General features: G+C 46.4%; 1 protein-coding gene across 2 annotated transcripts in view; it reads right to left on the bottom strand.

The window, feature by feature from the left end:
• Lama3 (laminin subunit alpha 3) overlaps positions 1–24,940 on the bottom strand; it is a 250,328-nt gene that overhangs the window by 68,857 nt on the left and 156,531 nt on the right. The window contains exons 35-41 of one of the 2 annotated variants that reach the window (XM_052741546.1): positions 22,563–22,724; positions 19,754–19,852; positions 17,910–17,993; positions 14,866–15,096; positions 10,568–10,681; positions 5,162–5,271; positions 1,920–2,000 (exon numbers count right to left, since the gene is read on the bottom strand). In XM_052741546.1, coding sequence (XP_052597506.1) covers positions 1,920–2,000; positions 5,162–5,271; positions 10,568–10,681; positions 14,866–15,096; positions 17,910–17,993; positions 19,754–19,852; positions 22,563–22,724 — 881 coding nt within the window. Of the gene's footprint in view, positions 1–1,919; positions 2,001–5,161; positions 5,272–10,567; positions 10,682–13,608; positions 13,852–14,865; positions 15,097–17,909; positions 17,994–19,753; positions 19,853–22,562; positions 22,725–24,940 lie in introns of those variants that run through there. The other variant, XM_052741547.1, reaches the window with a different exon arrangement.

Here is a 24,940-nt window from a genome sequence, read left to right as displayed (position 1 = left end):
ACTGCGGCCTTACATACTGACCAGTCCCGTGTTCGTCTATTCTGCAGAAGATCTATGCCCTAAAATACTTTATTCTCATTTCTCACCTATATCTAAAGTTTCTGAAGAAAAGATCAAAAGTACAACATACCCTTTATAAGGTCATAAAAAGAATCGGGGCATTTAATTCTTCTTCCCTGTTCTTACAAAGAATACATTACTGGTTACAAGAAATAACTGGTTCTCTTATTTTCCCTTTATAGCTAAACACAGTGGATGAATGCTTCCTGCTTTCCCAGATGACATTAGTACAGGAATAAAGAGCAGAGAACACACCTGTCTGTGGCTCTGTGGCTGAGGGAGAGAGAAGGGAGCCTGGGAGGGGCTAGAAGCCTGTCTGCACCTATCATAGACAGGCCACTCCTCCCCAAGTTCAACCAGACTTCTCTCTAGAGTATATTCCTACTTCTCACCCTTGATTTTCTTACTTGTCATTCTAAACTTAACAAGCAGTGCTGTGGAAGATGCCTAGGTGTGCAATCATGTTTAATAAACAAAAATGCTGTCATCAACCTGGCACTCATTAAAAGATGCTTTTAATTAAGAAACAATAACTTGTTTTGAGACATCAAGTGTAGCATATGCTGAGAGAAGAATTGTTAATTAAAAAATGTCTCTTCAAATTAGTTGCCAAACAAACAGACGCCTCATCAAGCCTCTTTGCTGTTTGTGTGGAACCACAGGAGGCTAAAATTAGGAAGAGCCTCTCCCAGATGTGCACCCCAAACTTTAAAATCACAAAACCTGGAACAACTTCCCAGCCCTCCTTCTCTGGCCTACACACCCTTCCCATCTCCATATAGCCGACTCTTCCATCCTTTGCTCTCAGAGGCTGGTTGGTTGACCCTTCAGATGCAACCCAACTCCGCCCACTTGGTTTTGTGACTAGTGTCCCATGCATCCCCGACAATCAACATTTCATACTGGGTATATTTGGGAGGGGAACCAAATACTTTGTGTATTTTGTGCAACACGGCCCTTAGATTATTGAGAGGTAGGATGTTAAGTTATTTGAACCTGGGTCAACTTTTGCCGTATTCAACCTACACAGTATCCAGTGCATAGAAGCTACATAAGACAATCCGTGAATAACTAAAGTGTATCTCTAAGACACTGGCCCTCCCACAGCCCTTAGTAGCAGTAGAATTTTACTAAATACATCTGATATGAGCAGTGTCACCACAGGCATCAAGGACTGGGAAATGAACAGGCTTTCCTGAGTGTTCAAAATACACTGTGTGGAGCACTTTGTGTGTGTGTAAGGCTATGGATTATGTGTGTATGTAGACTTATAATTAAAGTTATTTATATATACAGAAAAAAATATTGGTGGGGATAAAGGTATATAAAGATGTGTGCACTTGGGTGTGGGCATACGCAGCAATGAGTCTTTATGGGAATAAGAGCATGTACAGATATTTTGGGGAGCAGTATTTAAGAATGTAGGAGAAATGGTATATAGACTTTGGGAGATGAGAGTTATATAAAGAACACATAAGGGTGTGGGGAAGGATGAATGTGTAGGGGTATTGACCAAGGCTAGGGGTACGCTGGGTAGAGGAGGGATGTGTAGAGATGGGGAAGGACATGTGGGAACGAGGATGGGGCCCGGGGTGCACAGTGGCATGTGTTGGGAGAATCTAAGTCTGCATGTATGTGTGCTCGTGTGGTGTGTGCACCTCATCCTCAGACTTCTAAAGATGAGCAAGAGAGAAGAGAATGTCAATGGTTTGTTGAGTGGAAGTCTTGTATTTTTCCCACAATTGTTTCAGCCCTCAGTAGGGTACCAGCTCCAAACCAACCTGCCAACATACCCCACCTGCAGATTTTGGAAAAAGGGGGCTATGGGCAAGGGGCACATGGTGCAGGGAGAAACCTACCTCTCACACTGTGCTCCTGTGTATCCGGGTTTGCAGGCACACCTCACATTTCCTCCATCCACAGTACAGCCAGTAGCAAAACTTCAAAGGAAGACAGGAAAAAGGCCTCAGTGAAAACAGAACCCCATGGGCTCATTGTTTTCTATCACAAAAGACCAGCTTTCATGAAGCAAAAATTGAAACCCATTGTCAGGAAGATTTTGAGTGAAGAAAGTTGTGTGGGGATAAAGTTTGGCCCCTGGAGACTCGCCAGAGGGCTTGATGAATGGCCTCAGCTGACACCGGACAAATGGGGTAATGCAGACGTGCATTTTCCTTCTGGCTTGGATAAATGCATTCCTTCCCTGGAGACAGACCCAGTAACTCAGCCTGGCAGAAATGATTACAACACGGTTTCCCCAGGAATAACAAGGAAGGAATGCAAGTCCAGGCAGGAAAGAGAACAGCAAGTCCTGATTCTCTTCAAATCTGGTCTCCTTGTTTACCCCAGCTTCTTCCACACAGCGCCCACTCCTGGCAGACAGGTCAGGCCTTGGGAGTCCCAGAGAGAAGTACAGAGTTCCCCATCCCCTTGGGCATTTCTGTGGTACCCTTGCTGGTGGATTTATATTGTTTTCCAATCAAGTCCTAAAATTTCAATTCCTTTTCTTTTAGCTCTAAACTGACATATATTCGGGAAATCTTTTTTGCTCCCAAAATAAAGAAGCCATGTGGATTTGCAAAGTGTGGATTTGCAGATTTGTGGAACATTAAAAACTGATGCACATCAGAGGGAATGTCTAGTAGGAGAGGTTATGCTTGGGAAGACTCCCTGGCTGGGAGTTTCTCAGTGGTGTTCCAGCTGATGGAGGAAGAGGTATAAAACAGCTGTCATGATAAACCTGAAGGTCTGCGTGCACTCCAGCCCCACCGAAGCTGGGAGCTGGCTTTGTTGACAGCTCTGTGCTTTAACCCAAAACCAAGCTCCTGAGTGCACTGGGGGAACTCTTGGTGTTCTCCTCTTCGGTCTGTGCAAGTCTGGGCAGGCACGGAGTGATAGACCGCTGTACAAACAGGGCTGCAGGACGGGCAGGCTGAACGGGACGCAAACACATAGATAGAAAGCAAGGCAGATGGTTCAGACACGGGGTTCTCCAGGGCAGCAGCAGCCCTGGGGCACGTGACTTGGACAGAAGGAAGATGTGGTCAGTTCATCTGACCCGGGCCAGAGTCAGTCTGCTTTGCACTCTGCTCTTCTTTCTGAGTCTGCATCGCATAGGAGCAGTTTCTTGATTTTCAAGCCCATTACTACTCTACTTAGCTGTTACGACACTCTTTCCTCGGAGTCCTTGGTGGACACGACCTAATGAACAAGAGTTAACAGTGTGCCAGGCCCAAAGGACAGGAAGAAACAGTGACTGTTCTACCTGCTATCTCTCAGTCACACCGGGCCTGAACGACAGCAACAATGTATCACTCAAAGGCTCCCCCAAGCCTTCCATCACAAGGAGTAAACCCAGCCGCTTGGCTGTAGCCTTCAAGGTTAAGAGTCCTAGAATCTGAGTCCTGGTTGGACCCTTCAGCTGCATCTCCAGACCTCTTGGCACTGAGAGAAAACCTGAAGAATCCCTCTCACTTCACCTGCTTCTGTTTCCTTAAAAAAATTACGCTGGGCATGGTGGCGCACACCTTTAAACCCAGAACTTGGGAGGCAGGGGCAGGTGGATCTTTGTGAGTTTGAGGCCAGCCCTGTCTACAGAGAAAGTTCCAGAACAGTTAGAGCTGCTACACAGAGAAACCCAGTCTCAGACTCCCCCTGCTCACACAAATGACCACTGTGGAGCCCATGCAGGTGAGTGGCACTATTAGACTCCTGTGAGCTTAGCTGTAGGTAACACCCCTGACTCACGGGTCTTAATGATCATCCAGGCGACTCTCAGGGCTTGAAAGCTGCTTCTATTGGAACCACTGACTGTTCTCTTGGGCATGTGCAAGTGTCCCATGGGTGACATCGCTGACATCAGGGTACAGAAAAACCCAGCCTTAAGATCAGGCCAAAGCTGTCACTTCCTAAATGTGCATCCTATGACGTTCAGCCATGCACACAGAGATGACTGGTAAATGTTGCCTCATCCCATCTCACCTTGCCTTCCTTACTTCAGGAGTGGTCCCAAACCCTGCTCTCGGGGAGGTGGGTCTGAGGCTTGTTCCATACCTGTCTCCGTACTGCCTCATGAATAAACTCTTCCTTTCTCATTCACAAAACTCACCATTTTGGTGATTGGAAGATTGTGCATCCAATTAAGGAGGGCCCTTGGGCCCCCTTCTCTCTCAGTGCACGCCAGCCCCTCCTGTCTGTCCGTGGACCTGTCTCTTTAGCCCCCCATCTCCCATCCCCTCTCAGTAGAACCTCAGATTACCAGCTGTCACTGTGAGTGTCTACAGTACCCATTGGTGTCAGGACAGGGCCAGACCCTACGAGGCTTTCCCTTCTGGGACCCACATGCTGCCTTGGCCTCCTTCACTCATCATTCATGCCCCTGCTAACCAGCCATGGCCTCTTGGCCACTCTCTAATATAGTCACTCATTGTCAATCACACAGCCCATGTCTGTCTGATAGTCTACTTCGTATTTATTTCTGCATGTACTTACTTTGTGCAGTGAGTTGTGGTGACCCTTTCTTTCCCTGACCCACTCCAGGTAAAGCCCCGGGACATCAGATTCCACCATCTTTACCATATGTCAGTGTCCCTAGTACAAAGCCAGGCTGAGGCCTGGCCCCATAATCGGTGCCCATGAAATTCGTTAAATCATTGAGTGGGCAGCAAAAGAAAGAAGAAAAGGAAAAAGACAAAAGGGAACAATTTTAAAAGACTGTTTCTGTTTAATGATTGAGGTTTTCCTTGCATTTGTGTCTGTTCATTAAGAAAAAAATAGATGACTCAACCATTAAAGGCTAGGCTGACAACCGAAATGACATATATATATCTATATCTATATAGATATAGATATAGATATACATACCAACCTTCTTAGTGAAGCATTATTCACGCACCATACATTTTACCCACAAATAGTAGTCAATGGCTCGATAGTGTAGTTGAGGAGTTGTACAACCACCACTATGGTTGATTTCAGAACACTGTCATCACTGGAACAACCCACAGCCCACTAGCCGTCACTTCTCTTTAACCCTTTATCTCCTTGACAGCTCTCAGCCCTGTGCCAGACTGCACACGGTTACTGTGAACTCCCACTGTACCTGTTGGTATGAGGGCAGGGACAGACCCTACAGGATCCCTGGATGGCGTTTCCATAGTAACCTTCCTTGCAGTGCTCACAGTGGTCCCCAGCTGTGCTGTGCTGACAGTTCTGGGGACAGACGAACAGGACAGTGAGTTAGCTGTTTATTATCAGTCTGTACATCTTCTTCAGTGCTGATGATTACACCCAGAGTTTCGTATGCTCGGTGAGCTTGGCACACCTGAACTACATTTCTAGTCCTCTGGCTGCATGAGGATACTGGCTCTGTTGAATTTATATATATATAAATATATATATATATATTCCTATTTAATTGCTCTTGGTACCACACAAAAATACTGCAAGGCTGGAATGATAGCTCAGTCTGCATAAATTACTTGTCTTGCATGCACAAGGATCTGAGTTTGCTCCCTAGAAGACATGGTTTAAAAGCTGGCTATGGTGGGACATGCTTGTAATCCCAGGACTCGGGGGATGGGTAGATCTCCAGGCCTTACTAACTAACCTACTTGGCAAGCTCTAGGCCAGTGAGAGACTCTGTCTCAAAAATAAACAAAAGAAATGGATGGTGCTTTGGAAGGACACTAGTGTTTTCCTCCAGCTACACACACACACACACACACACACACACACACACACACACACACACACACACCACCACCACCCACCACCCACCAACACCCCCACCACCACTCAGTTCAAGGGTCCTTTCATTAGCTACAATAGAGAAAGACCATATAGGTTACTATGCCATGGTATCATTTCACAGCCGTGGCATCTTGGGCAATTTCCTTTATTTATCTAAGTTTTATTCTTTCCTATATCAATTTTATTGACATATTTCTAAGTATAAGTACAGTTTTCCTAAAATGTGCCATTAGAAGAGCACCACTTTCTGATGCTATTAAGAGGATTTTAGAAAGCAAAAGGGAGGCTGGATGTGGTGGTGCAAGTCTTTAACCAGGCACTCAGGAGGCAGAGGCAAGCAGAACTCTGAGAGTTCAAGGCCAGCCTGGTCTACATAGCAAGTTCCAGGCTATCCAGAGCTACAGAATGAGACCCTGTCTCAATCAGTCAAGCAAGTACAAAACTAAAAATGTGCTGGGTCCTTGGGAAGAGTGGATTCTCTCTCCTCCTGTTATCTGGAAGCTAGCCTCATTTGCTTCATAACTCACCTCAGTTACTGAAGAGCAATACATTTTAAATAGGTTTCATATGTGGAATTTGTGAAAATAGAAAGTTACATAATGTTAGAAGAAGTCCCTTATAACTCCATTTCCAGAGAATTAAGAAATTGTGTCTAGCCAGGCAGTGGTGGTGCCCACTTTTAATCCCAGCACTCGGGAGGCAGAGGCAGGCAGATCTCTGTGAGTTCAAGGCCAGCCTGGTCTACAGAGTGAGTCCCAGGAAGACAGCCAGGACTACACAGAGAAATCCTGTCTCAAAAAACAAACAAACAAAAAAGCAAGCAAGGAAGGAAGGAAGGAAAGAAGGAAGGAAGGAAGGAAGGAAGGAAGGAAGAAATTGTGTCTAAGCATTTTATATTTGTAAATCCAGTTACCTTTTCATCACAGTTAATGTCTAAAGGACATCACTCCACAACATCACCACCAAGCAGCCTGATGGTGGGCTGTATGGATTGTGTAAAGCATGTTTTCCTGTGGGATTTTTAATCTGCTATAACCTTTCTTGGATTCACCCTCCCTCACAACAAAGCTTCAAATACACACACATACACACACTGAGGGAAGTCCCCTGTGCTACGGACATCCGGTAACTAAGAGATAACTTGTGTTAATGAAATGACCTGGAACAAGGCTGAGCTCTGAGGGTTGCTTATATGTTTTTACCTCTATATGCCACCACGGTGCTTGAACAGGGGAAGATAATGGATGTGAAGACTTAAATAAATCCTGAAGCTAAGTTAGGAAAAATAAAACACACGAGGATGGGGCTTGTCTCCAATGGAAAAGACGCCTAGTTAAACAAATCCATCCTTTATGAATCTTTAAGGAACTGATAGTTACATAAAGCATGGTTAGGCAGTGTGGTGATTTGGATGGGAATGCCCCCTTAGGCTCATATATGTGAACACTTGGTCCCCAGTTGGTGGAACTGTTTGGGAAGGTGTGGGAGCCCACAGAGGTTTCCTAGTGAGATCTGAGCTCGCTTTACCCAGCAGGGCTGCATAAGGGGATGGATTGACCACATGCATGGTTACCAGGTGCTTGGAAGGGTCTGCACTTGGATGTGCAGTGTGCTTTGATCTAGCAAGGGGAGGGCTTTTGCCCCGCCCCTTGGCATTCCTTTAAAAAGCCCTTTAGAAGAGCCAGAAGGGGCCAGTGGATTTTGATCCAGGTCCTTCCGAAGCTATCCTGTGTTTCTGTCTGTCTCAACTCTGCTATCTTTTTATCTACTAATTCCTTATGCTTCTCTCCTCCTCATAGGAACCCTGTAAAAGGTGGGGGTGGGCCCCCCACAGGAAGGATTAGGAGGTGTGGCCTTGTTGGAGGAGGTGTCCCTGGAGTGAGCTTACAGGTTTCAATAGCCTATGCCATGCTCAGTTAGCTCTCTCTGCCCCCGTATGTGGATGGGTAGGGTGGGTGTGGGTGTGTTCACATGTGTGGTAGGGTGGGTGTGGGTGTGGGTGTATACACATGTGTGGTAAGGTGGGTGGGTGTGTAAAGTAGGTTCTTGAGAGGAAGGATTGTGTCTGGTGGGTCTGAGCTCAGCAGGGATCTCAGAACCACAGCAGTTTATCAGGATTTCCTGAGGAGTGAGTGCTCTGCCTCAAGGAGCCACAGTGGCCTTAGAGACAAGCAAAGACAGATCTACAGAAAGAGCAAATGGAAAAACAAAACAAAACAAAACCCTTGTTTGATTGGAAAATGAAGTATGACTCCCACAAGCTATCCTCCATGAAGTGTACCAAATCTAGAGAAAATTCCCTTTGTTCTCTGGTGGCTTTTATAAGATAGACTTGACATCCAGCAACGGTTCTGTGGTAAGGCATCAAACAGACTTCTGTTCGGGAAAACAACGCACTGGGGCCTTTTAGTCTCTTTGAACTTATAAGGTCAAAATCTAACAAAATATTCCATCAGGCGGCCCCCTCGGCACTTTCCTGTTCTGGCCTGCCCTGCAGAGGAAGCAGATCCCGAGCCAGCAGCCAAGCAGGCTCAGTGGAGGCCAGGGACTCCACAGGTGCTCCCACACCACACAAAGCAAGTCCATGGCAGCAGAGCGGCCAAAGGGCCTTAACTGGGGGCGGCCCTGGCTGTCGAATGGGGAGAGCTCTGATGGGACAGAAAAGTGAAGGACAGTTAAAAACAGGTATATATATATGAATAAAAATGTGAAAGACTCTTTGGGGATGAAAATTACCTAAACTACTTTCTTTTTTGGCGACGTGGTCTCACTGTATAGCCTTCTTAACCAGGAACCTGCCATGGAGACCAGGCCAGCCTTGACCTCACAGAGCACTGCCTGCCTCTGTTTCCCAAGTGTTGGAATTAAGTGCTACCATTCCTAGAAACAAGCTAATTTTTGTTGTTAGTTGGTCTTTGGTCTTTTTTTTTGGGCGGGGGGGGCGCCACCCAGCTCCCAAATAAATCACACATGGAGGTTTATTCTTAATTACCATGCCTGGCCCTAGCTTGGCTTAGTTTCTTGTCAGCTTTCCTTAACTTATTCTGACTACCTTTTCCTTCTGGGCTTTTTGAGTTCTCTTACTCCTGTAAATCTTACTCTGTGGCCTGCTGTGTAGCTGGGTGGCTGGGTGGCTGGGTGGCTGGGTGGTTGGGTGGCTGGCCCCTGGAGTCCTCCTCCTCCTCTGGCTCCTAGCTCTTAGATCTCTCCTCCCAGTTTTCTCCTCCTATATATCCTCTCTGCCTGCCAGCCCCACCTATCCTTTCTCCTGCCTTGCTATTGGCTGTTCAGCTCTTTATTAAGCCATCAGGTGTTTTAGACAGGCACAGTAACCCAGCTTCACAGAGTTAAACAAATGCAATGTAAACAAAGTAACACATCTTAAAATATTCTACTATAAAAAATATTCTACTACAAATTTTATTGGAGAGAATTTGATAAAATATTCCAAAGTAAGACCCTTTTCTAGCATATAAACTATAGCCATCAATAACTGCAAAAAAAGAAAGAAAGGAAGGAAGGAAGAAAAGAAAGAAAGAGAAAGAAGGAAAAGAAAAGAGAAAAAAAAGGAAGTAGCTGGAAGGCCTGGGGCCCCTGTGAGGAAGGAGAAGTGAGGACATACTTCGCCTCCTTGGTGTGATCCCTTCACCCACCTCTCCGGTAACCCCACTTTATCTTGGCAGCCAGGGGGTGTTTGTGTTTGACTGACTAGGCATGAGCCATAAGCCATTCTCAGTATCCCCTTCTCTCTAATTTTTTTCTTTCTTTTTATCCTTTCTTTTCCTTTCATCACTAATGTCCTACCCCTCTCCCTTCCCAGTTTTTTTTTCCTTCCATGGAAGGTCTCCTGTGTCTCAGGATGGCCTCAAACTGGTGGTTTAAATAAGAATGGCTCCCATAGGCTCACGAATTTGAATGCTTCATCATCAGGGAGTGGCACTATTTGAGAAGGACTAGGGGGTGTGGCCTGGTTGGAGGAAGTGTGTCACTGTGGGTGGGCTTTGAGGTTTCAAAAGCCCAAGCTGGGTCCAGTGTTGCTCTCTGCCTATGGATCAGGATGAAGGACTTTCAGCTCCTGCTCCAACGTCTGCCTGCATGCTGCCATGCTCCCACCATGAGGATAATGGACTAACCCTCTGAAACTGGAAGCAAACCCCAATGAAATGCTGTCCATTGTAAGAATTGCTGTGGTCATCGTGTCTCTTCACAGCAACAGAACAGTGACTAAGACAACTTCTGATCCTCCTGCCTCCAACACTAGAGTCTGGGATTACAGCCTGGTTTAGGGGTGCTGGGGGTCAAATGCAAAGTCCTGTGCACACTAGGTAAGCTCTCTGCCCACCCAGTCCCATCTTCAACACCCTGTAATAGAGTTACTGCTCCTCTGACAGCCACAAGTGTCCCCTTGAGACCCATGTCAGCCCTAGAAAACTGAGCCCCAAAGTGACAGCTCAGACTTATATATCCAGGCAAGTATTAAGCCCCACGATGCACTTATTACTATCACTTGATGAGGCAGAGATCATAGAAAGGTATCTCATAACCATTCCGACAGGTGCTCTCTTCTGAGAGTGCATGTTACAATCGAGGCAAAAGTGAAGTGTGAAACATCTAATTCAGCCTGAGGGTTCAGAAGCCTCCTCCACGGCCATAGCAATCTCTGTTGGGGGTTCAGTGAGAGATGGAACATTGACATCTCAGGGGAAAGAGGAGGAACAGATTGCCTGCCAGCAGCAGCAACTACCAGCTTACTCACAATGCACATCCCTGAGCCATCCTGGCAGCGGTTTGAATGTCCGTTGCAATTGCAGGGAACACACCTTCCCGCGGGTAGGCTCTTGTTGTCCCGATAGTATCCAGGGCGACAAGCCTATTTTTCAAACAAAAATGTTTCATCAATACAAAGAAAAGAGAATTATTATTTTCCAAAGCCCGTCACAATTCTTACTGTGAAGAAGTCGAGGCTTTAAAACCTTCCCTCTCCAGGGGCTGTGTGGATTTCTGATATCAACCAGCAGCCAGCGTGGCTGCTTTTTGGTAAGATTGTGCTGTGTCTTTGTGATGATGGTGGGAATGGAACCTAACAGAGACAGGAGAAGTGGCCATGGGCCCCTCTCACATACCAGTTGTCTCAAAGGGGTTGAGCAGATGGAAGGGTGGGAGTAAAGAGGATGCCAGTCCCTACTAGGGCATAAAGCTAAGCCAACTCAAGGTCAACAGTCTCCTGACGGCATACCCTCCCCAAGGATGGGCTCAGGCTTGTAGGAGGGGGGTGGAGTGGGCATAGTCCTCAACGGAGTCCTCTCAATAATGGTACAATTATTGGAATCATTTTAGCAACACTCACTAACCAGTGGTCAGCAGGTGTTGAGTGCTCACACACAAGCCTGTTCTCAAGAATTTGGCCCACTGTGAAGACAGAGACCCAGCCTGAGAGAGTCTCTGGGTTTAGTCTTGTTTTCATGTTTCTACAGAATCAGTCAATTCTATCTCCAGTCTGCTGTCTCCTTCCAGATAATAGCATGGCTTTTAGCTGGGTGAAAAGTGTGTGTGAGTGTGTGTGTGTGTGTGTGTGTGTGTGTGTGTGTGTGTGTGTGTGTGTACTTGGGTTTTTTGAGGCAGGATTTCTCTGTATAGCCCTGGCTATCCTGGAACTCACTCTGTAGGCCAAGCTGGCCTTGAACTCAAAGAGATCCACCTGCTTCTGCCTTTGCCTCTGAGTGCTGGGATTAAAGGTGTATGCCACCACCACCCGGCAAGAGTTAATGTTTTTCCCATGGACTTATGTCTTATTTAAGATTCTGTTAAGGGCTGGAGAGATAGCTCAGAGGTTAAGAGCACTGACTGTTCTTCCAGAGGTCCTGAGTTCAATTCCCAGCAACCACATGGTGGCTCACAACCACCTGTATCAAGATCTGGTGCCTTCTTCTGGCCTGCGGTCATACATGCTGTATACATAATAAATAAATCTTAAAATAAAAAAAAAAAAAAAAAGATTCTGTTAAGAACTTTCCAACAGGATTTTAATCCCAGCACTTGGAAGACAGAGGTAGGAGGATCTCTATGAGTTCCAGGTCAGCCAGTGCTACTGAGTAAAACCCTAGCTCAAAAAAAGAAAAAAAAAAAAAGGATTATAGATAGATGCGGTCTTTATCTTGCCAGAGTCAATCCATGCACAGCTTAACACTGGCTTTCCCCTTGTTTGTGGCTCTGGTCTCCCAGATTTCCATCTTGAAAGCACCACCAAGAATTAATATCTCAACCCATCTGATGAATGATCTTAAACAGCACATATGTCCATAACAAGACTCTGAAATGGCAATCAATGCAAAACCTGAAATAAACAGGCCAGTCTCACCGCCCACGTCCACAAAGGGCCTGCGCATGGGCATCTAGAAGAAGTGTGGGATCACGTGCTGTCGGGGCGGGGGAGGGGTGGGGGGGGGGCGGGGGTGGGGGTGGGGGGCTCAACTCCAGCCAGGATCTCCTTCCCAAATGACCAATGGCTAACAGATCATACAAACAACAGAACGTAATTCCCAATATAATGCTCCTTTACATGATTAGGGGCCATGTTTAGGCAAAGGGATATATTGCAATTTTTTTTTTTTTTTTTTTTTTTTTTTTTTTTTTTTTTTTTTTACTTTAAGGCTCTATATGAACAGGCTTGTCTAAAGGAGAATTAAGTATGAAAGGAATGTTCTGATAGCTCAGCTGGGAGACACACCTGAATGAAATCCAGCCAGGGACTATGTGACCATATCAACAACAAACCAGCTGCTGTATGAACTGCCGGGTGCCTTACATACATCACGTCATTTGCTCAAAATAATTACATTTGGTAAGGGACAAATTATTCAAATGAACGAATAGGTCTCGTGAGTTGAAGGCACCATGCTCGGACAAAAGCCTTAATTAAACCTGCTATGGGAAAGAACAGTCTATCATGATCAAAACAAAATCATCCACCTTAATGTGCTTTTAATTACAAGCAGGAAAAATGCTCTGCCCAAGTTCCAGGTCATGTGACTCGGAGTACTTGTCAGTGACTCAATTTCATGCCTCCACAAAGCAAGCAAACGCATTTCACAGAAGTATTCAAATTCTATTGAAGATCTCCAGGTGGAAATGAGTGTGTCCTATACTTCAATAAAGAGACTTAGAAGTGGTGAAGCTTTACAAAGCTGTGTTTCTAAGGATAAAATTTCCCGTAACATTTTATATTATAGATGATAAAATGCCCCATCCACTTTCCGGGTCAATCTCATAGGCCACAGGCTCTATTTCTCTGTAAGTATACATGTAGCAGCGAGGGCATGTAAGGAGTGAGCAAAATTCATGAATGTTTCATGCCCGGCAAATCGCAGCATGTCCGTGAGGCACTATACAAACTTTGATCGTTTTCTTAGCCTTGGCTCTTATTGTTCCTCATGTTTTACTTTGTGGGTAAATTTTCTTCCAAGTGAAACTGGCAAGCGTACAGGCAGCAGCCTCTTGTCCGAGGCTTGAGCTAGTCCCCAAAGGGCACAAGTTTCATGGTATACCACTACTCCACAAGCATCCAAGCTCTCAACTGTCTAGGCCTTCCAAGGTGGGCTGATGTTTATGGGGCTTGTGGTTAATAGCTCGGGAGAACAATCTGCCCAGCTCTGCAATAAACCCTGCCGCTCACCACAACCGGGAGGCTGCCTGCCCTCCCCCCAGCCCACCCATCTACTCCGTAATAACCCTAACTCAAAATGTCACCAAGCTGGACACATTTTCCCACCCCAAACGGAAATTTAAAACAGGCATTACCTGACTAGGTCTGAGCTCCGTATAGCTTGCTTGCAGATGATTTTGACCTGGACGCTGAAGAAATGCTACCCTTTGCTGCTCTGAGCCATACCCCAGGCACTGGTCCAGGGCTGCCCCAAAGATCCAGAGCCATCCTGTGCTCCAGGCTGACCACCTCACTGCAGGGGGCATCCTGATCCCTGGGTGCCCGCCAGGCTGCATGCAAAGCTCTGCACTCTTCCTCTTATACGTGCCCTCCCTGCTCAGTGCCCGGGCCTGTCTGACTCAGGGGAGGAAGGCTGTCTGCAGCAGGGGGCCCCACCTTTACACTTCACACATGACTCAGCCTACTCAGGGAGAGAAAGCACAGAACAGTTCCACAGGTAAGCACAGCCTTGTAAGTCCTGAGAGGTGGGGCAGACGTCACCTTCTACCCACCTGGCCCTGCAGACAGCCCCAGACGATTAGAGCTGCTGTAAATCACAGGCTGAGTCAACCCAAAAGCCCACACCCTGGCCACGAGGGTGCTAATCCACCGTCTCCTCTTCTCCTTGGGCTATCTAATTTACATTTTAAGTCAGTTAGAAAAAGAGATGGAAGGCATTGAGCTGAGTGGAGGTAACCTGTGAGCCAACTCACAAGAAAAGGAGTCTCCAGGATGCCATCACAAGGGAGAGAGTTTCTGGCTTAAAACACAGGAAAGTGGAGACGTTTGCTAGTTTATATACTTTTGGGGACAGGGTACACAGAACAACATCATTGCTATCTCCCACTAATTTTGCCAACACTGATTCTCATTAGGAAAAGAACACATTGATGTATGGGTTGAAAATGGTTTCATTTTGTAGTACATTTTAATCATGTGAGGGTAAGTTCAAACAACTCGGACCTGCTAAGAGGTGGAAAATGGGAGAGAGGGTTTCCCTTTTGCATCCGGGGAATCCTCTGGATTTAACTGCACTAGGGTTGCAGAGTGACAGGAGGCGGCTCTGGCCAGCTTACAGGGAAGGACAGACAAACACCGAGTCTTCCTACCTCTGATTTCCACATCTATGGAGCACCCACAGTCTCCTGTTGAAGGCAAGACACTGTGATGTCTTTGTCACATTTTGAATCCCTAAAGGTAGTCTCGGGAAGATGCTAGACCTGGCCCAGCACACTTGGATGATGGGTAGAGAAAGCCCCAACTGTGGGGCATTGCTGGACAGCAGCCAGAACAAGCCAGACACGGATTAGGGCCCCAGGAAGTGAGGAATACCATGGCTGGGAAAATCCTACCTGACATGAGTCACCTGTGTAGTCAGGGGGACAGGCACACATCTCCACAAGATGAGCTCTGGGTCCGCTTCCTGTGTCAGAGGCCTCCTCCAGCCCTACCTCGCCCAGGGTGAGCCGCTGTGTCTCAGTGAAGTGGAGGCCCCGGATGTACAGCCCTTCCAGTTGGGACAGCACGGTCATCAGCTCTTCCCGGGACACTGGGGCACCGCTGCCCTCGTGTCTGAAGTTTCCCTGCACAGTAAATGGAGAGGTTTCCTTAGGCAAGGTCACTTCCGGAGAGAAAGGCCCTGGAATGGGTCCAAGCGAAGACATTCAGAATGTATGAGGGAAAAGGAGTCCAAGAAAGATGGGGAAGTCCTTCCTGGGACAGGCACGCCAGGCCGCCCCAGGGAAGGGATCTCCATGACCAGCGCCATGCCTTTGTAAATGTCCTTTAATCTGGGAAAATATAAAGTCTGTGATGAGGATGCAGAAGAAAAAGCCTAACTCCATAAGTTAGCTAAATGTGCATCATTAGGACAGCAAACATGATCTCTTCTTGCACAAGTATTTGTTTTACTAATTTGCTGCTTTGTTTGTGTGCTTGGTTGGATTTTTGTTGTTTTTTTCTTTTTGAGACAGAGTCTAGCTAAGAAGCCTCAGCTGGCCTGGCACTCAGGATCCTTCTACCTTCAGCTTCCCAAGTGCTGAGATCCCCAGTGTGAGGAGACACTTCATGGCTCTTCCTATCATTTTTTTATTTGTAATAGATGTATGTGATTTTTGTTTTGTTTTGTTCCAAGACAGAGTTTCTCTGTGTAGCCCTGTCTGTTCTGGAACTCACTATGTAGACCAGGCTGGCCTCGGACCCGGAGATCCACCCACCTCTGACTCCTGAGTGCTGGGATTAAAGGCGTGCACCACCACCACTGCCCAGCTGACGTATGTAATTTTATTGTTAAAAAAACCACATGCCATGAAATGTACTATCATATCCATTTTATTTATGGATTCTGCAGTGCAGTGGTCTGAGCTATGAGCACAACACTGCACAAGTCTCAAAAACTTGCTCATGGTTGGAAACAGAAACTCTAGGCAGACCCCCTCCAGCCATGGACACACACAGCCTACTTTCTAAGAGTTGGACTGTGTTAGGGACCTCATATCAGTGGACGCACATCCTGTATGTTTTTGTGGCTGGGTACTTCTTACCAAGAAGTTATTTAGTAGTGAATTTTCTGCTCGTGGCTCAGATCAGTGCACTAAATTTTTTGCACATGAATTCTTTGTTTCTTAATTGTTCACGTTAATTGTTTGTTTCTTCTGCTTTGTCATTTTTTCCACTTTGTGTGGTGTATGTGTATGAGTGCACACACATATGTCAGAACACATGTAGAGCTCAGAGGGACAGCTTGCCGGAGCCAGTCCTCTCCTCCCACCACGTGGATTCCTGGTATCGAACCTAGGTCCTCAGGCATGCTGGCTGATGCCTCTACCTGCTGTGCCATCTTTTCAGCCCTCCTTCGGTGTTTGAATAGCTCATCCACCACCTTTGACCACCAGCGTTCTGTTACTGAGGCCACTTGCATGTGATGGATCGGGGCTCTGGTAGTTAGTTCTCTCTGTCTTTCTGCATGTGCATTACAATATGTTTGTGCGGACCTCTTCCTTCTATCCTAGTCAGACTTGGGTGTTTGGCACTGAGATATTAGTGACTCTCATCATGTTTGGCAAGTGATTGCTTCCTCGAATATTTTCTCTTCTCTTTCTGAAATCTCCATTACATACGTTAGTACACTTGAGCTCCTCCAAGCTCGCATCTGCCTCCAAAAGAGGATATAAACAAAAGCATGTAAGCATCAGACCCCTGCGGTGTACTGTAGTCTAGATTATGTAGTGGGGGTTTTGTGCTTTGATCATAACAAAGTGCCAGGTAGTAGCTGGCTTATACCATGATGTTTGTCATGGTCCTGGAAGCTCCGAGTGCCGGCTGCATGGGCTCCTGGGGAGGCTCTCTTCCTGATTTGTAGATAACCATTATCACTGTATCTTCTATGATGAAAAGAAGGCAGCCTCTCTGATGTGCCTCTTGTACGTTGGTTTAATTATTTACCTATGTGTATGTGGCAGTCTGCATGCGCATGTACATGCATGGATGTGTTTATGGAGAGCAGAGGAGGCACTGAATCCCTACAGCAGGAGTTTCAGGAGGCTGTGAGCCACCCAGTCTTAGTGCTGGGAACCAAACTCAGGCCCTCTGCAAAAGCAGCAGTGCTCTGAACCGTGGAACCCTCTCTGAACACTAAAGAACGTGAGCTCTCTGGTCGCTCTGGGCATGAGAGGTGCTCTGTGGGTAAGAGAGAGACGGAAGTTCCCCCAGATTGCTGGCCAGCCTACCCGGCAAGCTTCACACCAAGAGAAAGCTTGTCTTAGAGAAAGGAGAAACAGCAGCTAAGGAACTATAGCTGAGGTTGTCCTCTGGCTCCCACACACAAGCATGTGTACACACACACACACACACACACACACACACACACACATAGGACAGGGGAGATATTTATAAAAGAGGATATAAGCAAAAATGTGTAAGCATCAAACACTCAATGGTATATTATGTTCTAGATTATGTGGTAGGGTGGGGGTTTCACACACAGTGTGTGTGTGTGTGTGTGTGTGTGTGTGTGTGTGTGTGTGTGTGTGCAGGTGTCATGATGTTTGTATGTAGGTCAGGACAAATTTTGGGAGTCAGTTCTCTCCTTCTACCATGTAAGTCCCAGGGATCAAACTCAGGTTGTCAGCGTTGGGATCAAGCTCTTTCCCCATGTAGCTACCTGACTGGTCCCTGTTTGTTTTTTTATTTTTTGTTTGTTTTTTTTAAGCCATACCACCCCCACCCTCTGTGTGTGTATGATCTCTCTCTCTCTCTCTCTCTCTCTCTCTCTCTCTCTTTCTGTATAAATGCAATCTGTATTCTTAAAATATTCTTAAATAAGTGAAAATCTTGACTAAAAGAACAAACACAGATCAAAAAGACCACCGGAGACCTCTTCTGGGACTTGTCTTACCTCAACCATTTGTATTCTCCCGTGATGCAGCCTGTCTGGCCGTGGGTCACTGGATTCCTGGTGGATGATGGACATGTGCTGACCCTGTTTAAGGGGAAGCAGGAATGCATTAGTGCCTGGGTTGGGATGCTTTGAAGCTTATACTGATGTTAGAACAGATTTCTATGTGTGTCTACATTATATGAAACACCTGGCCCTAAACAGTTCAGAACTGACTGGGTTAGTGACCCAGACATAGGTGAATAGCAGCTCATATGGTACGTTTCCACATATGAAAACTACCTTGGCCAAATGTGATTTTAAAATATGAAGAAAGAATAAGAGCTAGAGAAATAGCTCAGTGGTTTGGAGCACTGGCTGCTTTTCAGAGGACCTAAGTTCAATTCCTAGCGTCCCCTGGAGATTCACCATCTGTTATCCAGTCCCAGGGGACCTGCTGCTCTCTCCTGTGCACAGACAGATGTGCAGACGAAACACTCACACACATTAAATAAAGTATTTTTAAAATGGACAAAAGTATTCATTTTAATCACTCTTTGTAGCAAATGTGGGAAGCGCATTCCATGGCTGCCGATAGGACCGTGCTTTTAGACTGCCGGAGAGGGCGGGATGGAGGAAGGGTTAACCGAGCCTGGCTTTGCAGCTGCTGTGTTCGGAGAAGAGAAAGAGTTCATGGATGAAGACATGGGCCCAGGGCTCCGGCCTGCCTATGGGATCTGGCCACCTACTCTCAGCCTCTGCCCCATCCCATTCAGTGCCTCTTGGGGGCTTTCACAGGACTGCATGGGCATGTCTAGGTCCTGCCGCAGCTCCACCCCAAGTCGCACACCACGGCCCAGCTGTTCTGTGTCAGTTCCAAACCTGGAGGCAGTCCATTCATGAGGGCAGAACATTATCGAGGATCACAGATCACTCCAAACCTTAATCTAAGAAACATGCCCCAAAGGCTCTTAATTACAGTGGTTTAAATAAAGCAACAAAGAAAAAATTTTGTGAGCCTAAATGATTTCCATGTCTGAAGGTAAAATCAAGGGGGATTTTGATCTTTGCCTCCAGTGCATTCCAAGAGCATGTACAATTAAGTCCTCTGCAGCAGACATTATACACAGCAGTACCTTCAGCTGTGAGATGCGCTGCAGAACAGAAGCTGAAACACGGCCCTGCTGGGACAGTGCTTCCATCGAGTAATATGTGTCCTTATGTAACTCTAAAATCTTTGTTGCTTAATTTTCACTATGCTCTGCTAAGGTTCCTTTGAGTTTTTACCAGACCAATTCAATATATTTGTTTACTGGTCAAAGCAAAATATGGCTCAGCAGTACTTGAACACAAAGATCTACCAAGCACACGGGGTCCTTTGCTGTGAGGATGCGTGTGAGGCTTGCTGGTTCCCATTTACACTGCAGGGTGCAAAGAAACCTTCCAGGAAGCTGGAGCTGCCAGCACCCACCACAGCATCTAAGGCAGAAAGGGAGGTGGGGATGAAGCTCAGCGGCAGAGCGCCTGCACAGCAAGTGTGAGGCCCTGGATTATAGCTCCAGAACAGGCTACGGCTCCCTAACCCATATTCCAGGGATTTTGTCCGTATTGCAGGGGTGCCGTGAAGAATGAGCTCAAAATCATTTTTGAGACTAAGTTGAAAGACGGAACCATACTAAAACACGAGGCTGTTCGAAGATGAAACCAGCTGCACCGGAAGGGGAAACAGGCGCCCTCGGGCAGGGGTGCCGTGATACCTGATACCTTCTGTGTCAGGGGCTTCAAATCACTAATCAATCAACACTCTGCACAGCCCCGCTTATGGGCACTGCTTCCCGCGGCTCGGCCCACACCCGAATACCTACAGTGAGCTGCACATCTGGCTGCTTTTCCAGAAGAACCATGTCGCCAGGTAAGCCGAAGGACTTGGCTTGGTAGGTGAGGTAGCCGCCATACGAGGAAACCTGAAATTGAATGGACAGTCTCCACAGCACTGAAAATGACCAGGCTGACACTAACCAGGATGTCTGGAAAGACGAACATGGACCCATTGGCAAAGGAGCTCTAGCAGGTGGGACTAAGAACGCTGCCTTCATCTCCTACTTTATGTCATTTTCAGATTCCTGAAAACCATTGACATGCTTTTTTATAAGAGGGAATGTACTTTTATTAAAAAGAAAAAATAACAACCATATTGCAACAAAGAAGATTTTTTTCCCTCTCATGATGACTAAATAAAAAGTTTGCTTAATCCAAAGAAATTCTAAGAAATCTATTATTGAAATAGAAGAAATGGGATTATCAGTTGCAAAATAAACCCCTAAAAATGTTCAAAAAAATTCCTTGACAGCAGATGGTGACTATTCCCTATTTGTTGGAGAGAGAAGCCATGATCAATGGCTCCCTCAGAGACACAGATTTGGCCAGCACAGTATGACCTTGGTGGCAACGTGCAGTGAAAGGTCATAACTTTCTGTCAACTAGTTCACCTCTGCTCCTGGTCCCTCCCACCTTAAAATCATCTAGGAATGAGGGAGTGACGAGAATGTCAACAGCGACATCATCTCAGCTGAGAACAAAACGCTGTTCCAGGGAGAGCGGGGAGCATCTCTGGGGCCCCAGGCCACAGAGGCTTCTCCTAGGATCTGCAACCTGATGAAGCTTCCCAGAGCATTTCCAAGAGACACCTAGGCTCATCTAATTGACTTTAAGCACTGTGTTTTTGATAGGCTAGGCTATTTTAAAATGTGTGCATGAATTCTGGTAATCCTTCCTAGAGTGGCTGGAATTAGCAATGTCCCCATAGGCTCAGGTATCTGGACACTGGGTTCTCTACTGTGGCGCTGTTTGGGAGGCTGTGGAACTTTTACAAGGTGTAGTGTAAGGTCATAGCTAGAACAGCTCCCCACTACAGTGTAGCTTTGCCGCAGAAATTGTATCACTGGGGGTGGGCTTTGAGAGTTCATACCCTTGCCCCTTTACAGCCCACTCTCCACTTTCTCTGTGTGGTTGGAGGTATGATCTCTCAGCTTCCTGCTCTAACTACCTGCTTCCATGCCTCCGCCAAAATAAACTCTTCTAGATGTTGCTCTTGGTCATGGTGTTTGACTGCAGTAACAGAAAAGTAACTGACACAGGAAGGAAGTGCCATTGCCCTCTCCTTGTGTGTGGGCTCAACTCAGTGACTCATTTTTAACAAGTTCATGAGAGGAATAAAGCAGACGTGAGATTTCACCTTTTCCAAAGTGGAGTTATAAGATTATCACTTCTGTCTAGAGTTCTTTCATTAATTCTCACTATCATATTCTTCTTCCTCAGCTACTTTGCAGATACCTGCCACCTTGTCACGATGCTCCTCGGGTAGTTCAGGAAGGTCTCATGGGATGAGGCTCTGAAGCCTCCGCCAGGTGGAGAAGGGACAGAAGCCTGCTAGCAACCATGGCAGTGGCCTCAGCAAGTGGATCTTCTAGTTCTGAAGTGACTAGCCCTGGCTAACATCTTGACTACAACCCCAGAGGAAACTCTGCGCCAATGACTCCTGGATCCCCAGTCCACAGACAATGCACAATTACTTGTCACCTTAAGCTGCTGCATAGTAACAGATGACCAACACATGGGCTAACCATGGAGAGGAGAGGAGGGTTAGTGGGTGATGGAGGAGTGGGTCACATGACCAACACATGGGCTAACCATGGAGGGGAGAGGAGGGTTAGTGGGTGATGGAGGAGTGGGTCACAGATGACCGAGGCAGGGACTAACCATCGAGAGGAGGGTGAGTGGGTGATGGAGGAGTGGGTCACGTGGAAGAAGGAGTTCTTTGCACATGAAAATGTCAAAGTTCATAATTCTTTGTCCAGAATTAGAGATCTGGAGCCAACAATGAGTTAACAACCACTGAATTAACTCACAGACATTGAGTTAATTCCTCAAAGACTGGTAATTTCATCAATTTTGCCTACATAATTGAACCTCCATAAACACTCTGATAATTATTTAAGCCATGCGCAATATAAAATTATGACATCTCATGAGCGGGGGCCCTGTGAAATCCGCTCTAACATCTTCCATTATGACTATCTTGAAGCCTATGCTGCCTGATAGCCTTTCTACACAGGACCCGAACTGTACCCATTCCATGGCCAGGCTCTGCCATGATCATGTGTGTGGCTCACTTATAAGATCCTGGGGGAGCATGCCATTAAAACATTTGATCCTGCTTGTGAGAGTCTAACTGCCATGGGTCCTGTGCTTCTTTTAATAACCCTGTGAGTCACTGTTCAGCTTTTATTCTCCTGACAAGGAGCCTTTCTGCTTTAAAACAAAGAATTCTCAGCAGAGTGTTTAAAAGCACCTGGCCCATTTGCAACAGCTATTATTTAAATGGTTTTTATATTTCCCTAGAGGAGAATTCCTTGGCAGGAAGCACAAATCAAGAAAAACACCATGCAGGGCTTCCTTTTCTGGGAACTCACGTAAGTGGGACACACACACGTGAGGTGCTTTTGCAGTCCTCCGCATGACAGGAGGCAAGACATCTTCATTATTGCCTAACCTGCTAAACATTAATTACCTGACTTCCAGGTGCTTGCTCCCAGGCCTTGAGGAAATGATAATTATGCAGTGACAGCTGAGACCACAGAGAGAGGGCTCAGAAGAGCATCAGAACATTGTTACCTTGTCACCTAGATAGGATGGAGGTGACGCCCAGGATGCACTGCGGACTGATGATGGCAGCTCCTGCAGATCTGCAACCACACTGTTGCTGCCCGGGTTGAAGGACACAGGGATAGCAACTCCATCCTCTGTCTCCAGACGCCAGCCCATCATGTCTACAAACTAGAACACAGCAGTTGTGGCTTTTAGAGTGGTGGCAACATCCACAACACCGAAAGACTCGCACGATGACCACCAAGCGTCAAAACTTACCTTTATGTATCTCTCTTTTAATGCTAAATATTAAACTCGTCTAGTGTGGAGTTTACCACTGAGTTATACCCCAGCTCCATTCATCTCACCTTGGGTCTGCCCTCCCTGGGGCATGACAGAGCTGTCACCTAACTCTGTTCCCTTCTGACCCAGAGGACATGTGATCATATGTATGTGGGCTTTGTCTTTGTATGTTAGCACATACCTTGGTTCTTAACATGAAGTAGTTATTTACTGGATGTTCAAATAATCAAAAAGTAAGTGTATGAATAATGACTGGGCTGTGGGCACCTTTAAAAGGTGAAATCCAAGGCTAGAGAGATGGCTCAGGGGTTAAGAGCATTGCTATTCTTGCAGAGGACCCAGGTTTGGCTCCTAGCACCCACACTGGGTGGCTTAGCACCACCAGAAACTCCAGTTTCCGGTATCAGATGCCCTTTCTGGCCTCTGAAGGCACCTGCACTCATATGGTATACACACATACATGCAGGTACATGCACATATACATAAATAATAAATAAATCTTTAAAAGATGAGACACACATAAAGAAGGATTTAGGAGGAATTCAGGGGACCCTCCCCATCACAGATGAACTATTTCTTAGGAATAGATTCATGAAAGGGGGAAGGGGAGGGCCATTGCCTTCAGTTGTGAAACCACTGATGACTCTATCAGGCTCCAATGGGGAATTACAAGTCAATGATCACACAGATGACCCTGGTAACTAAATGGGTAACAAAACCAAACCAAGGGTCATTGATCTGGGAGAGGGACAGGAAAGAGCAGGGGTTGGTGTGGGGAGGGAGATAAGAGGGGAGGGAATAATTGGAATTTAGTCTATACAACTATGAAATTGTCAAAGAATTAACTTAGATTTTTAAAAGGTTTTTGACAACATTAAATTTTTTTTAAAAAAAATTAAGTGTGTTGTGGAATACAGTAGCCAAAATAAAATATTTCCTTTGTCCCCAAGGAAGCCAGCTCCATTTAGAGGGGAGGAAAAAACAAAGAATGGACAGATTTACAAACTCATTTTTCTTCCACTTACCAGCCTGCCCTCCACCCGGGAAGCAGTGAAATATATAAAACGGTATTACACAGAAGCAGTCTCCCGGTGCTACCTGCTTCACGGACCGATGCAGTTGACAACAATCTCAGTTTTGTAAAGTTAATCCTACAAGTAGACAGGGCTGCGGAGACGGCTCAGTTGGAAAGCACTCGTCTCGCCATCATGAGAACCCGAGTTGATCTCCAAGAACCACCTGAGTCTCAGTGCTTGGGAAGCGAAGGCAGGGGGATGCCAGTCAGTGTATCCAGGGCAAGACCCAGGTTCAGTGATGGGTCACCTCAGAGACTGAGGTGGAGAGCCATGGAGGAGGACACTTGACATTGACCTCTGGCTTCAGCATGCGTAGACACACACACACACACACACACACACACACACACACACACACACACACCACAAAGTAGGCACATCTAAGATGTGGTAAACATTTGAGAAAGAAATTAAAAGAGGAAGAACATGAGAAGAGAATGAAGAATGTCATATTAGCGTCATAAAATATTTTGTGGGGCTGGAGGTATAGCACAGAGACTAAAGTGTGTGTTACACATGCACAAGGACCAGACTTTGAATCCCCAGAACCCATGTAAACGCTGGGCCGGCAGGGCAGCTCACCTGCAGTCCCAACCCTCAGGAGGCAGAGACATGACAGTTCCAGAGCAAGCTGGCTGGCTACAGCAGCAGAATTGGCAAGCTCCGATGTCAGAGAGAGCCCACCTCAGCATGCATGGTGAACCACGATAAAGGCAGGCATCTAACATGAGCGACTGGCGTGCACAGGCACACATGTTCAAGCACACCCGCACATACACATGAACCCAGGCACGTGCAAACACACACCCTGTATGCTTGTGAGATCCGGATTATTGGGCCCCCTAATTAGCCTCAGGATGGGAACTGGTGACCAGAAAGACCAGCCGTGTGTAGAGAGGCAGAACTTTCAACCCATCCCTAACCTTCCCAAAAGTCAATGACCAGTTATGTTAATTACCAATAGCTAATGATTTAATCAATCATGCCTGCATAATGGGAGCTCTATAAAGACAATAAGTGATATTT

This window comes from Peromyscus californicus, unplaced genomic scaffold (assembly GCF_007827085.1).
Source record: "Peromyscus californicus insignis strain IS unplaced genomic scaffold, ASM782708v3 Scaffold_17__1_contigs__length_78620276, whole genome shotgun sequence".
Taxonomy (NCBI): domain Eukaryota; kingdom Metazoa; phylum Chordata; class Mammalia; order Rodentia; family Cricetidae; genus Peromyscus; species Peromyscus californicus.
The sequence above is the reverse complement of the archived record's forward strand: the minus strand, read 5'-3'. Positions and strand labels throughout refer to the sequence as shown.